The sequence below is a fragment of the Carassius auratus genome, chromosome 19 (genome assembly GCF_003368295.1).
Source record: "Carassius auratus strain Wakin chromosome 19, ASM336829v1, whole genome shotgun sequence".
NCBI classification, from domain to species: Eukaryota; Metazoa; Chordata; class Actinopteri; order Cypriniformes; family Cyprinidae; genus Carassius; species Carassius auratus.
Genome location: NC_039261.1, coordinates 16,396,679 through 16,410,270, shown reverse-complemented (window position 1 = coordinate 16,410,270; position 13,592 = coordinate 16,396,679). Strand labels below are relative to the sequence as shown.

The window sequence follows — 13,592 nt, the reverse complement described above, 5'->3', positions numbered from 1 at the left end:
TGTTAATCTAGGTGTCAGCTATAATGCACAATTGAATTGAATGTTTGATATTTATTAAACTGTAAATCATATGCAAATTATGCTATTTTTTCACATGGGCTCAAATGCAAATTTGAAGCTCAATAGCATTTGAGAAGAAAGAGTTTCAATCATAAAACAATTGTAATGAGTTTATTTATGGTGTCAGCTACAATACACACCTTATAAATTTTAAATCTTTTAGGTAAAAACAAGGCCCATTTATCACTTTCAGGTTTTTTTTTTTTTTTTTTCAGGTTCCCTTACAAATGATTTTACCCATGGTTTTAACAATAACAACACAAATCATAGTTTTTGTAGCCATGGTAACTGCAAATTAACTATGGTTTTGTTACTTCAAATAATAATTTACAAAGAAGTATAAATATGGTTTAATTTTTGTTGTTGTTGTTGTTGCTATAAAAACAGACCTAAAATGACTTGCATTATGTAAAAAAAACAAAAAACAAAAAAAACAATGAGCCAATAATGATTGGTTAATAATAACACTGTTAAAATACATAATGTAGGCAAATACAAAATGATTTCTGAATGCTTGAGATTATAAAATAAATTAGTCATAATTATAGTCATAGGTAAATGTCGAGAACTACAATTGTAATTTGTAAATAATACAATTTATTCATTTACTTTTTTATTTGATTAAAGTTCTATTTTCACCCCTATAGTAGGTGTTTTTCCCATCATCATATTTGAGGAAGGTGGCACAACAATACAATCCTATAGTATTTAAAAATTAATTCGTTTTTTTAACATTAAAGCATGTCAACTTATTATGTTAGACCAAATACACAAACTAATGATCTTTAAAAAAGCTTCATATAGCCCCTTTATATTAAATTCAAGTCAAATGTATTTATATACACTACCAAAGGTTTCATTCGGTGGCGTGTTGTCAGCAGAGGGCAGTGTAGAGGCTGTAGTGTGTGATGCTGCTCCTCGAAGAAGAAGCCGCTCTCCTCCTCTCCGCTCATTGGCGGCGCGTGCTCTGCTGGGTCTGTCCGAGTTGGCGCGAACGTGCACGCCGGCGCGAGACAAAGAGCATCCTGCACTCACGAGGAAACTACACCGGTATCCGGTTATCAGTCAGGTTTACGAGTGATAGCTGTCTGTCGAGGCGTTATGGCTGATAAAGAAGGTTGGTATGGTTCCGTGTCACTCGGGGTTCTCTCTCTTTCAGCGGCCGTTGTTAGATGATGCCGGCAACGGAGGTGTTAGTTCAGAGCAGGCCGAGTCCCGCCATAACCACACAGTGCTGCTACATCAGTACACTTCACACATTACAGTCTGTTATGAACACACAGGAGCTGTTTCTCGGCGTAAATGCGTTATTATTATTATGAAAACGTGTTAGGAAGTATCTAAACTATTAATCTATTTAAATAAATTAGCGTCGAGTGGCTTTTAAGTTGAAGTGTGAATGTGGGACGCGTCGCTTAGTTTCAGGAAGCTGAATATTGTTTTGCATTTATTTAACGTTATTTGTGTTGCTAACTGATAAGTGAAATATTGTGGCAATGGTACTTAATGTTTAAGTCGTTTTTCAGAGAGTTTATGACATATTGCACAATATTGGTTGCATCTTCATCTCCCAGTAGATTTAGTTAACATAGTTACATAGATTAAACTGAAAGTCATTTATTGTCGTACAGTAATTGTGATGGAAAACCGCTTTGATCTTAGATATTCAAGCTGTTCTTAAAAAAGTGTCGGTGTTGAAGGAAGTAGTTTTGACAGATCTCATCTTGTTTTCCCGCCCCTTTGTGTTACAGCTGCATTTGATGACGCGGTGGAGGAGAGGGTGATAAATGAAGAATATAAAATCTGGAAGAAAAACACCCCGTTTCTTTATGATCTGGTGATGACCCACGCGCTGGAATGGCCCAGTCTTACTGCTCAGTGGCTGCCAGATGTCACCAGGTAACACACATTCACATCACTTTTGAAACCGGAATGAAACTAATGATTATTTTGGTAATCAATTAATTTTAAGAAAAATTCCAAATTATTAAATGTACTTTGGAATTAATAAATTAACAAAATTGATGTTCCTCATTCTGCCCGGTGCTGCATCAGATAAAGATACTGTAAGGATACGGTCAAAAAACAGCACAGCAATCTTTCAAAAGACATGACAAGGCAAGCGGTGTAAAACTACTATATGCGTTTGTTTGAATCACTTAATATGTTGCATTACTTTGTTTAGGACAAATTGGGTCCTCCTGTTTCCCGCAGCAGCTAACTGTCATTCACTGTTTTCCAGATTAGTTTTGTCCCTATAATGTTTTATTCACTGCTGTAAAGTAATGTGTCGAATGTGATTAATCGATATACAAATCACTGTCAGTTAGTTGTCGGATCCCCTCTTTAAAATATTTAATTTATTGATTGAGTAGGCTTTTTTTCACCCACTCTTCTAAACTTTTTTTTTTTTTTTTTTTTTGGTGATGTTACGATAATAGTGATCTTTCAGGTTTACTGCTTTAGAAATGTGGTAATGAATATTGTATGCCTGGTGTTTCTATTTCATCATAGTTGTACAAAGTTGGTGTAAATAAACAGACTTGTCATCTGCTTCACAGACCTGAAGGGAAGGATTTTAGCGTGCACCGCCTGGTTCTCGGCACTCATACCTCTGATGAGCAGAATCACCTGGTTATCGCCAGTGTCCAGCTTCCCAATGATGACGCCCAGTTTGATGCCTCACATTATGACAGTGAAAAAGGAGGTGAGTGATTTATATATGATGTTTAGATCATAAACTAGATTGTGACTGCATCATGTCGACCTGTGTACTTGCCTCATGTCGTCACTTCTGTGTCTCTGTTGGTTCTCAGAGTTTGGTGGTTTTGGCTCAGTGAGTGGCAAGATAGAGATTGAGATCAAGATTAATCATGAGGGAGAAGTGAACAGGGCTCGCTACATGCCACAGAACCCCTGCATCATTGCCACCAAGACCCCCACTAGTGATGTGCTGGTCTTCGACTACACCAAACACCCCTCCAAACCTGGTATGAGCACTTCTGGAAAAGTTGTCACTTTTCACTCAACTTATCTAGCAGCATTGCTTAAAAAGCACTTAGTCTGAAGACAGCATTTTAACATGTTAATACATAGCACACTGTTAAAAGCACTGCACTAAAAAATAAATTCTAGATTTGTAACCACAGAAACCAACTAGTTGTTCAGTGTGGTTATGACTATTACTTATTTGGTAGGGAAAACATGATAATGGGAGACTTAACTTTTTTAATTTTATATTATTTCCAAGCTGCTTGTCAACTCAATGTTTGTGCATAGGTATCATATGTCAGTAAGTATTCCCTCTAAATTTGTGCTCTGTGCTCCTGGAAGACCCCTCTGGAGAGTGCACTCCTGACCTGCGACTGAGGGGACATCAGAAAGAAGGATATGGTCTGTCCTGGAACCCCAACCTGAGTGGATGTCTACTGAGTGCATCTGATGATCACGTAAGACATTTGTACAATTTCTATCATTGACTTAATTGTATGGTGACCACAGCTGTACATTTGCAAACATGCTTTTTGTACCTTTCATTTGTTTTTAAATTCAGCCAACACTAAATATTCAAGTTCTCCTGTTTTTCTTTTTCGCTAGACCATTTGTCTGTGGGACATCAGCACAGTGCCAAAGGAGGGAAAAATAGTGGACGCCAAGACCATTTTCACTGGTCACACGGCTGTAGTGGAGGACGTGTCTTGGCACCTGCTGCATGAGTCTCTCTTTGGGTCTGTTGCAGATGACCAGAAGCTGATGATGTAAGTTCTTTGTCTTCCTGTGTGTTTCTGTAATCTGAATGTCTTCAGCACAACAGGTCACTTTAAAAAGCATGTAACGTGAGCAGTATTTTAATCTGATATTTCCCCTTCCTTTAGCTGGGACACACGCTCCAATAACACATCCAAACCCAGTCATGCAGTAGATGCCCACACTGCAGAGGTCAACTGTTTGTCCTTCAACCCCTACAGCGAGTTCATTCTGGCCACCGGTTCTGCTGACAAAGTGAGAACTACACTGAGCAACTGGTTCTGTCACACCTGTGAACACTTATTAAATGTGCTTCTATATTTAGATCTGTGAACTGTACTTTTTGTCTCTCACAGACCGTTGCATTGTGGGATCTGCGAAACCTGAAGCTGAAACTTCACTCATTTGAATCGCACAAAGATGAAATCTTCCAGGTACCGAATCCCTCCCTGCCATGATTGCGGATGAAATTAAAGTTAAATCATTGCGATAACATAAACTCTTCAAATGTGTCCGCAGGTTCAGTGGTCACCCCATAATGAGACCATCCTGGCCTCTAGTGGAACAGACAGGCGACTCAATGTCTGGGACCTCAGGTGGGTTGTCTCATTTTCCTCACTACTACAGCAAAAATGGAAAATACATTATTATTAACATCTTTTTACATTGTTAATGAGAAATCATTATTTTTCTTGTAGTAAAATTGGTGAGGAACAGTCACCAGAAGATGCAGAGGATGGACCTCCAGAGCTACTGGTGAGTAGTAATCTTGTTCAGTTTTAGTTTAAGTGTATGTACATGTATATATTTAGATAAAGTGCATTTCTCGGAGTTCATGTTCACATTTTATTTTCTTAAAAAATTTTTAGTTCATCCATGGAGGCCATACAGCCAAGATTTCTGACTTCTCCTGGAATCCAAATGAACCGTGGGTGATTTGCTCTGTATCTGAGGACAACATCATGCAAGTCTGGCAGATGGTAAGGACACTACCAGCTTTTAAGCCTGTTTGTTACAACTTTGAATTTTCTGCAATAAATAAGCATCAGCTCAAGTGTATGCCAACCCTAAATGTGGATGTTGGAGGATATAGTTGTTTGTGCAAGAGTTTTAGCATTACTTTTCTAGTTTTATCTTATAGCTCTTTTTTATATGCATATTTCTTTAGGCAGAGAACATCTACAATGATGAGGACCCAGAGGGGGCAGCAGACACTGAGGTTCAGGGATAAAACAGCTCTTTATACCACCACACTCTCAGCATAAGACAAAACTCTTCTAAAAACTGTCTGTCTACACACAAGTGAAGAACTTAAGTGCTCTCCCCAAGTAATGGAAAAGGACTTTCCCCACCAAGCATTTTCTACTACTATGTTTATAGAGTATTTTTCTAAGAAAAACGTCAGTTGATCATTGGTCAAATCAGAATGAGACAAATAAACCTTCTCCTCCTTTCCCACCAGCATCTCGTGAAGATTTTCTTGCAGTTTAAGTATGCTTAAAGTATTACTTAATGTAAAAAAAAAGTGTATACAGATGTGTCGTATATTGTGACCAGAGTGCAGTGGTACAATGTTGTTCAGTAGATTTTGGTTTTAAACTTGTCTTACAAATGCTTTTTCCCATTTAAGTATCCATTTAATTTCTGGCTAGATGTATTGAGGACTTAAGCTCTTGTGTCCTTTTTTTTTGAGCTTCATGTATCAGTCAGGTGGTGTTTAATGTCGTTTTAATATTGTGACTTTTCAATGTTTTTCTCCTGTATGTCCATACTGTTGTACAGAACAATATGAATAAACTTTTTTGTTGATAAAATATATGTTGTTAGTGACACAGCATTTGTAATATTTTCTGTGTTGGGTGCATTATCACTTACATAAAATTACCAAGTTCCAAAATGTGCGTGAACCAGGTAGCCGAAAATTACCATTGTTAACCAATCAGACAAGTGTTAGCCACCAGTTTTCCTCAAATAACTTTTATTTTTGTAATTGCTCAGATTCAAACTTTCTGCATTTTAGTCACCAAAATGTCTTGAAATAGCAACTTACTTGGTTTAGAAAGAAAAAAAAAAGACATGCGCCCTGTCATTGACAGAGTTCATATTCTTGTAGTCCATTCACAGCTAGGTACAAATCATATAAACATTTCTAATTCTTGCTAATTTAATTTTATTCTACATCAAATCAATCAAGCACTTAATCTCCTCTCAGTCATTCAGCTAAACATTCTCATCATCATGCTATTGGCATGTTTGTAGAGCTCTTCTACAGTGCCCAAATAAGTCCTTGTTTTGCCCTCTTATAAGAGAAAGCACTTTCACAGGCACCACTTATATATGAGCTTTATTCCCTCTTATACACACAACCAAAACAGTGTTTTAAACATTCTGAACCATGTGACTTGTCAGATAAAGATCTGGTTATCTGACACAATTGGTGCTTACTGTTCAGAGTGCTTTAAATAATCAAATTTGACCTTTGCAGAAAACACTGTTGTGCGTCTTCAGTTAACTGGTCTTATTGTTTTGGTGATTGACTATTAATGATACTATTAATAAGAGAAGACAGGCAGTTTCGATTTAACTATAAAACAATATATCAAACGCAGTTCACATAACTAATTGGATAATAACACAACTTTTATTTCATTAGCTTTTTTCCACCACCACCACACTGTTCTCTTGCTTGCAGGTGCCCTCTACATGCTCTCTGCAAAACAATAAAGATGTAAAATATAGATGTGCCATCTGCCCTAACCAGATGCAGTGCAGCAAGTTTACAGCAATTAGTAAAAGTAAATTGTCTGTCCACACTGAAAGTTGAAATCCAGTATAATCACAGCCAATCAGAACGTAGGGTAAGATGGAGGAAGATGTTCCTCCTGAGAACAGTGTGCTTTTATAGTTTACATGACAACGAGGTACTAAAAAAAATGGTTTGACAACATTGGCAAAAGTATCCCCATTAAAACGGACCAGCAAAAATGTTTGAAAATGCTGTGTTATACATTACAGGCCAGTAGTGGGCGTTGTCACTTTGTTAAAAAAAACGACGCACTTGTGTTCTTCTACAGAGCCTTGAATATCAGCATTGTTGGTTTTGGTTGCCAAGTACTCACGCATGCTTATAGACTGAACACATATGCACATGATGCCACTTTTTTCAGAAATGTGTGCTTTCGTAATTTACACACAGATCATAATGGTAGAGTTCTCAAAAATGTACACTTTCAAACCTTTTTTCAAAAGTTTGTGTTTTCAAGCATGCAACACACTGTTGTCGTGTAAATGTTTAGCCAAAACCCATATAAAATTTTCAGCTTTTAGCTAAACACAGTGACATGTAAACATGCACCCCTTAAACTGTAACATGTTTATAAAAGTGTAGCGTGTACAGAATGATGATGCATCAGCCAATGTATTGCTAAGGCAAATAAACTGATTTGCAAATCCAGTTTATAATAATATATGTATATATGTAAATGTATTCCTGTCAAATATATGAATTTTGATATCTTATTAATATTTATATATTTTTATATATTTACATCACTAAGTGGCATTGATGTAAAATACTAAATCAGCTATTCTATTTAAAATTGTGTTTTGGCACTTTAGTAAATAATTGAACAACTGATGACAGGCAAACCATATATAATAATTTAATAGAGTAAGCTTTTGGGCCAATGACATATCACTGTTGGCGGAGTTTAGTGTGACAAAGCTAGAAGTCTAGCAACTGTCTTTTTATCATTTAATACATATGCATGGTGTAATAGTATTTTCCCCTTAAATTACTTTGCAAACCTTTGAAAAAGTGTCTGCACTTGCCTGTAGAAGGACAGCTCTTCGGCCGTGTTGTTCTTCAGCATATCCAATTCTTCTGTCTTCTTTATCTGAATCTTGAGCTCAGTTTTCAGTTCTCTGATGTGCTCCTCTAAGTCATCAACTGTGTCCTAAACGAAGAACATTAAACATTCAGTAAATAAAATGACACTAATATAAATCTGTGAAATTGACTCACCCGATATTGTTCCACATTTTCCCTCCTCTGTCTCTCCATTAGTTGGATCCTCTCCTCCAGACAAGTTCTCTGGAGTCTCAGCATCTCCTCCTCTTCTCTCAGCGGTCCTAACTGGGCCCTCAGCTCCTGGCACTGATCTTTAGCCTTACTGAGGGCATCCATGGTGGCCTCCCGTCTCTTCAGCAGAGACACTAACCGGGGCTCGTAGAACTCCTCCAGAGCTTTGATCCCATCATGCAGGTACTGCTGGAGGTCACAAGAGGCCCGTCGTCCTTGAGTTACATAAGAGGGATTTTTCTTCTTGCTGGATTCCTGTGTGGTGTTCAGCTGTTTTTGTAGTTCCTGCAGGTGGCTTTGGTGATCTGAATGGATCTTGGCAATCTCCTCAGTCAGCTTAACAGCAAGGGCATTCAGCTCCTCCTGAGTCAGAGGATTTTGAATACAGTTAGAGTGAATTTAACACCCATTTATCACAACAACAGGTCTCCAACCTTTTTTATACCATTGACCTTTTTTGTTTTTTATCTTAAAGTATTTTCTGAAATCGCACCCTATGTAATTTGGATATTAGCGATCAAAAGGGATACACACAATAAATAATACAGTGGGATAGCATATAGCCTAGACTCATTTTGCGTACTTGAGGCCCATGCAGCAGAAGCTGTTTCACGGTCCAGGGCTGGGGACCTTTGACTTGAACCATATGATTTTCAATAACATCAAGTTTTATTGGGTGGAACTTGTCAGCTACTTAAAATAATCTGGTTAACACATTTTGCAAGAAAGAAAATCTGATCATTAAAAATAACCTAATTATTTTTATGGGGCAACTGAGATTGGGAACTACAGGCCTGACCAGGAGAGCAGAAAAAAATACCTCATACAGTTCCTGGTGTCCTTTTGCTATAGTTCTAAACAACATTTGCAAATCCTCAGTATATCAATATAAAAATCTTGCTTAAGTTTAATATTTAAAAACTTGAGCAAGCTTTTAAGCGTTTCAGTGTACTAGTTCACTTAACACTACCTGAGCTTGGTTGAGCTGCTCCACCTCTTTCTGTTGTAATTCAAGCTGCACTTGTCTCTGTACACAGTCTCGGGCCGCTATGAAGAGGCATCTCTTGGTCTTATGAGTTTCCTCCTGCAGGCTCTGTCTTTCCAGTCTGACTTTGGACAGGAGGCCTTGTTCTTCCCCAAGAGCCTCCCTCACAGTCTGCAGCTCTTGGGCCATGGGCTCCTCCAGCTCCAGAAGCTCCTGAACCAGCTCAACCCTTCTGCGCTCCAACTGGCCCACCTCCTCAATACAGCTCTCAAATGCTTCGCTGAGGTTTTGTATTTCCATGGTGGTAGACAACTCAGGCTTTGCCTCGACAGGAATGCCAACGGCATTATCTTCAACCTCCAGCACAGTTTGCTCTTTCTCAGAAATGCATGTCTCTCCAAACTCGACTGTTTTTGTGAATCCATTTTTGTCCATTGTGTTCGCTGTTTCTGAAAACAACTCCATTGGTACAGTAGTTGGATGGGCTGCATCAAAAACATCTAACTGTGCCAACATCTGTTGCATAAGTCCATTAAACTCAGCTTGCAAAGCTTCTCTGCATTTTACTGAATAAGGCATGGACTCTCCAGGAAGAGTTAGAGCAGCTTCAATCTCTTCCAAGCAGTCTTCAAAGTAATCTTCATCTTCCTCAATGAATAAGGGTTCGAACGTTTTGTCCGTCTCCAATAGAGACCCATAAGCTTGCTCAAAGTTCATTTCTTGATCCTCCATTTTGTATGTTGACCTATGAGGTGAATATTATTGGAATGCCGGTTAAATCTGAATTATATTACTTTACACCAAATGCATTGATCACTATATCAACACATCTTGTGGTTAGCCACAATTGAACTGTGTGAACTGTGATTCCTGAGTGATCAAAGGATGGTGCGAAGAAATCTGAAGCGAATGCGTCATTGAAGGACAGCTGCATAAACTTGTCGAACAGCTGACTGATCATGAACACAATGATTAACATCTGCGAGTGGACTTTTAGTCAGTTGTATATGTACACATTGGTACAAGTACATACATGCTTTGGCAAACATGATGTGAATATAACGGTAATGTTTCTACCAATTTCTACATATGCATCTTCTGGATCTTTATCAAAATGCTGTTACCCACCAAAACGGGGAAACAGTAAATATTTTGTACATAAACTTTGCCCAAAAGATATTTCTAAGTATTTAGAAATATCTCTTCCTGTAAAAAACCACAAAAACACTGTGTAGTGAATGAGTAGTGATATGACAAGTCTGAAGATGAGGCTAGAGCAATAGGAGACTGTGTCAAATAAATATTCAAAAATCAAAAGCCTTTAAGGAAAAAAAAAACTGTTGTATATAAATGTATCAACTCACCTCAACTCAGATAACGGGTTTCCAGGACAATAACCATGAAGTGAACCCAAAGTGTAAAGCTGGTGGTCAACTGAACATGAAAATTGGACAGCAGTAGTCTGGCCTCTCTCTGACCGAGTTTAAACATATGCCACTGGTCTCTCGGGCAACGTTTTATCTGTATACATTTATTAATAAACAGAAGGGGGAAGAAATATGAGCTTGTACAGCATAGGCACCAACTTGAGCTAATCAGGAATCAAGAGGTCCTCTGGGAGGCGACCTCCTCACTGGAACCAATAGGATAGCAAAGAGCAAATTTTATGCAAATAACTATAATCAGTATCCAATGGGTGGGAAGTGTAGTGTCCGCACATGGACATGACACAGCAAAAGAATCTAAGAGGTGTGGCCGCACAAGAGTGGGGCACTGGGAGATGCTTGTGAAAAGTTGTCATATTTTTTTTTTGGTTTCCTAAACGGCACTGACCTACATTCAGGAATGATCTGAAAGCCAGGCTCTCATAAAGCATGGACAGGAGGATAGAAATCAAGTGGGAACTGAAAGCCTCAATAGAGTGATTATAGACAGCGAGATATCAGGAGTGAGCGCTTGTTTAGAAGAGCCAACAGCGCCAAATTCCCACCATGCTTGCTCATTTTCTCAGCTGCTTTTAATAGACATCACAGATCTAAATAGATGTTTCACAGATCAGTAAAGCTGGTACAAGATAGATATTTTGAGGCAGCTAGTTTCAACAAACTTATAATGTGGTGCTGTGATAAGGCCGAACAAAATATTTCAACCAAGATAAAATGCCAAAATACAATTATTGATAAAAAATAGTAACCACATGGTGAAAGTATGCTATTTTTCTAAACATGTGAAATCAGTGAGCTATTTCTAAATCCTTCTTTAGCAAGAATTGTCATGTTCATTCGAAATTAATCTAGTGGAGGTTTTAAAAACGATAAAGTTATGAGGTAGCATCATCATGTTCCGTCATTAATAACTACACAGGAACAAATGACTAATGCACTGTTGAACATCTAGTAACTACTGATAACTAGCCAGAAACTGATTAATGAGTTGGTAAGTAAGTGCTCTGTTGAAGGTCATAGTTCACTATTAGCTAATAAGTTCTTATGTGAATATTGATGCAAAAAGGATAATTACTTCAAAAGTAATGGTGATGGTAACCCACTAGTAATGACTCAAGTATTACCAAATCTTTCAGAAGGGATTACTAATTATTTGGATCATTATTGGGATTCAAAACCCAGAGTTAGGAAAATTGTGAAAGCCCCCAAGTCATAAAAAGGAAAACTCTTGGATTGGTTTAAAAGGTTTCTGGTTCACTTAGTTAGATGGGATGCAGCCATTGGAGCTGGGGCTTTCCTGTAATTAAACTCCTACATTCCACTTAGAGCCACATGTAGGCGCTATACAACCTCTTTTACTAAGGCGACACGTACATACATAGGTGCATTTGCAGTTCCTTAATGAATGTTGTCCAGGCAGAATTACTCATCTGATTGGAACCTAAAAATAACATTTCTAAACGTTACATCTAGAAACTTTTTACTTTTTACTACAGAATTTTTCTAACTATTTTGATGCCCAACATCCAAGGCTCTCTCTCTTACGGACAGACAGGGTAGTAACAATAATAAGCCCCCTCTGAGGAATGCAGAGGCTCTTGAGCTGTAATAAGGCTTGAGTGAAGCCCGAGCTGACCGATCTTGGTAATGACCATTCAAAACAGTGTCCAACAGCTTCATTCACTCTTATTATATAAGCTTAAGTTTATTTGTTAGAAAAAGTACAGCACTTATTTGGAATATGCATTTTCCTCTTTATAATACAGTGTATCACTGTAACAATACAATCAGGAATCATAATGAAGCTAGTCTCAGCAAACACTGTTAATATTTCCAAATAGTATAAAAAATGATCCCAAGTTTTTCCCTGTGTGGTCTTGAATTACAGGTTTGCTCAGTAAACAAGTGTATATATTAACTTACATAGATAGATGAAAAAACTTAACCATTTGTTTTCCTAAACAATACGTATGATTTTGATTGTGTCAGGGACCACACAGTAATTTCCTTTTTTCTATTTTTATGTAACCGCAAAGGATGGCTGTAAGCCTCTGGTCTAGAGGTGCTCTGGAAAGTTCAATATTTTGGTATGCCGCTTCACATCCAGTGTTTGACTAAAAGCTCACTGCTGCTCTGCAGGGCTTTGCTGCATCAACATGTGTAACTAAGTACATACAGTGAGGTTCAAAAGTCTGACACCAAACAAAAGTACAAGTACACATGGTCACTGTCTCTAGTTTGGACAAATGGTTCGAGACCTAGAAATAAATAATGTATTTTGGACTTTTAGAAGTGTTGTTTCATACCTCTGAATAAACAAGATCTCAGTTTCACAGTTTTACAAAATAGATCCGAAGGTGCTGTATGTAAAGCATAAAAATACCATAATATGTTTGCAGATATTTAACAAACATGATAAGTTAACATATTTGTTTATCTGAAAAACAATGCTACAGTCAGTTATTCACATTTAAAAAAGTGTGTTCTGGGCTGGAGTGTCTGTCTCTGTTTTGGTTTGTGAATCCCGCCCACTGCCAGTTTACCCAACTGTGTTTCAGCACCCTGGGTTGCCAGTTGTCGGAAAACACAGCGTATTTAATTTCATTTTTCGTCAAGTGCGCTCGTTACTTTTGTTTTTGTCAATCTGGCAACCAAAGTCTGAGGAGGAGGGGCCTGGCGAAAAAAAAAAAAAACTCTACAATATTTAGATTTTGGACTGCAATATCTAGTTCAACCACTCGGTGTCAATTCTACATATAGCACCTTTAAAGGCTTTCTTCACGTTGAGAAGAAATGGATTGGAAAACTTAATCCCAAAGTTTTGAATTATGATTTAAATTTTGATCTGTTTATCTATAGAAGATCTTTAAATAATGTTTTAAAGCTCAGTTACTACTTTTATTTAGCATTTCTGCGGTTCACATTACAGCTCAGGATATTCAATTTACATGTATTTGTACAACACACATTTTTATGTAAATATGCTTGGGACCACTAGTGTAATGTAACCCTCAACTATTCAGTATTTTCATGACATCACCTTCATTAAGCAACAACCCATTACAACAAAATATCAGAGGTTAGCTTCACTGTAGGCCTCAAAAGTCCAGTCCAGTAAATGGCGGAAAGCATACTAAAACATTTTAGATGTTTGTGCTTACCTGGTGAACAAAGCAATATTAGCTTAAATTAATATTCCTGACTTATTTTTATTTTGGATTGCAACCTGAACATTCTGTGCGTGCCATTTACATTTTTGGTCGGAGTTATATTA

The 13,592-nt window shown here is 37.6% G+C and overlaps 2 protein-coding genes across 2 annotated transcripts; one reads left to right on the top strand and one right to left on the bottom strand.

Annotated features, from left to right (window-relative positions):
* The first annotated feature begins 1,010 nt into the window (after positions 1-1,010).
* On the top strand, positions 1,011-5,200 carry rbbp4 (retinoblastoma binding protein 4). The gene is made up of 12 exons (XM_026289163.1): positions 1,011-1,177; positions 1,812-1,959; positions 2,622-2,767; positions 2,877-3,050; positions 3,394-3,509; positions 3,658-3,818; positions 3,936-4,062; positions 4,164-4,241; positions 4,327-4,403; positions 4,506-4,563; positions 4,677-4,787; positions 4,976-5,200. Exons 1-12 carry the CDS (start codon positions 1,162-1,164, stop codon positions 5,036-5,038), a joined length of 1,275 nt encoding a protein of 424 aa, XP_026144948.1. The 5' UTR covers positions 1,011-1,161; the 3' UTR covers positions 5,039-5,200.
* Positions 5,201-6,137: 937 nt separating this feature from the next.
* On the bottom strand, positions 6,138-10,435 carry LOC113119578 (syncoilin-like). Its single transcript, XM_026289162.1, has 5 exons — positions 10,238-10,435; positions 8,859-9,618; positions 7,832-8,251; positions 7,639-7,763; positions 6,138-6,517 (listed from the first exon to the last, which is right to left on the bottom strand). Exons 2-5 carry the CDS (start codon positions 9,603-9,605, stop codon positions 6,457-6,459), a joined length of 1,353 nt encoding a protein of 450 aa, XP_026144947.1. The 5' UTR covers positions 9,606-9,618; positions 10,238-10,435; the 3' UTR covers positions 6,138-6,456.
* Between the last annotated feature and the right edge of the window lie 3,157 nt (positions 10,436-13,592).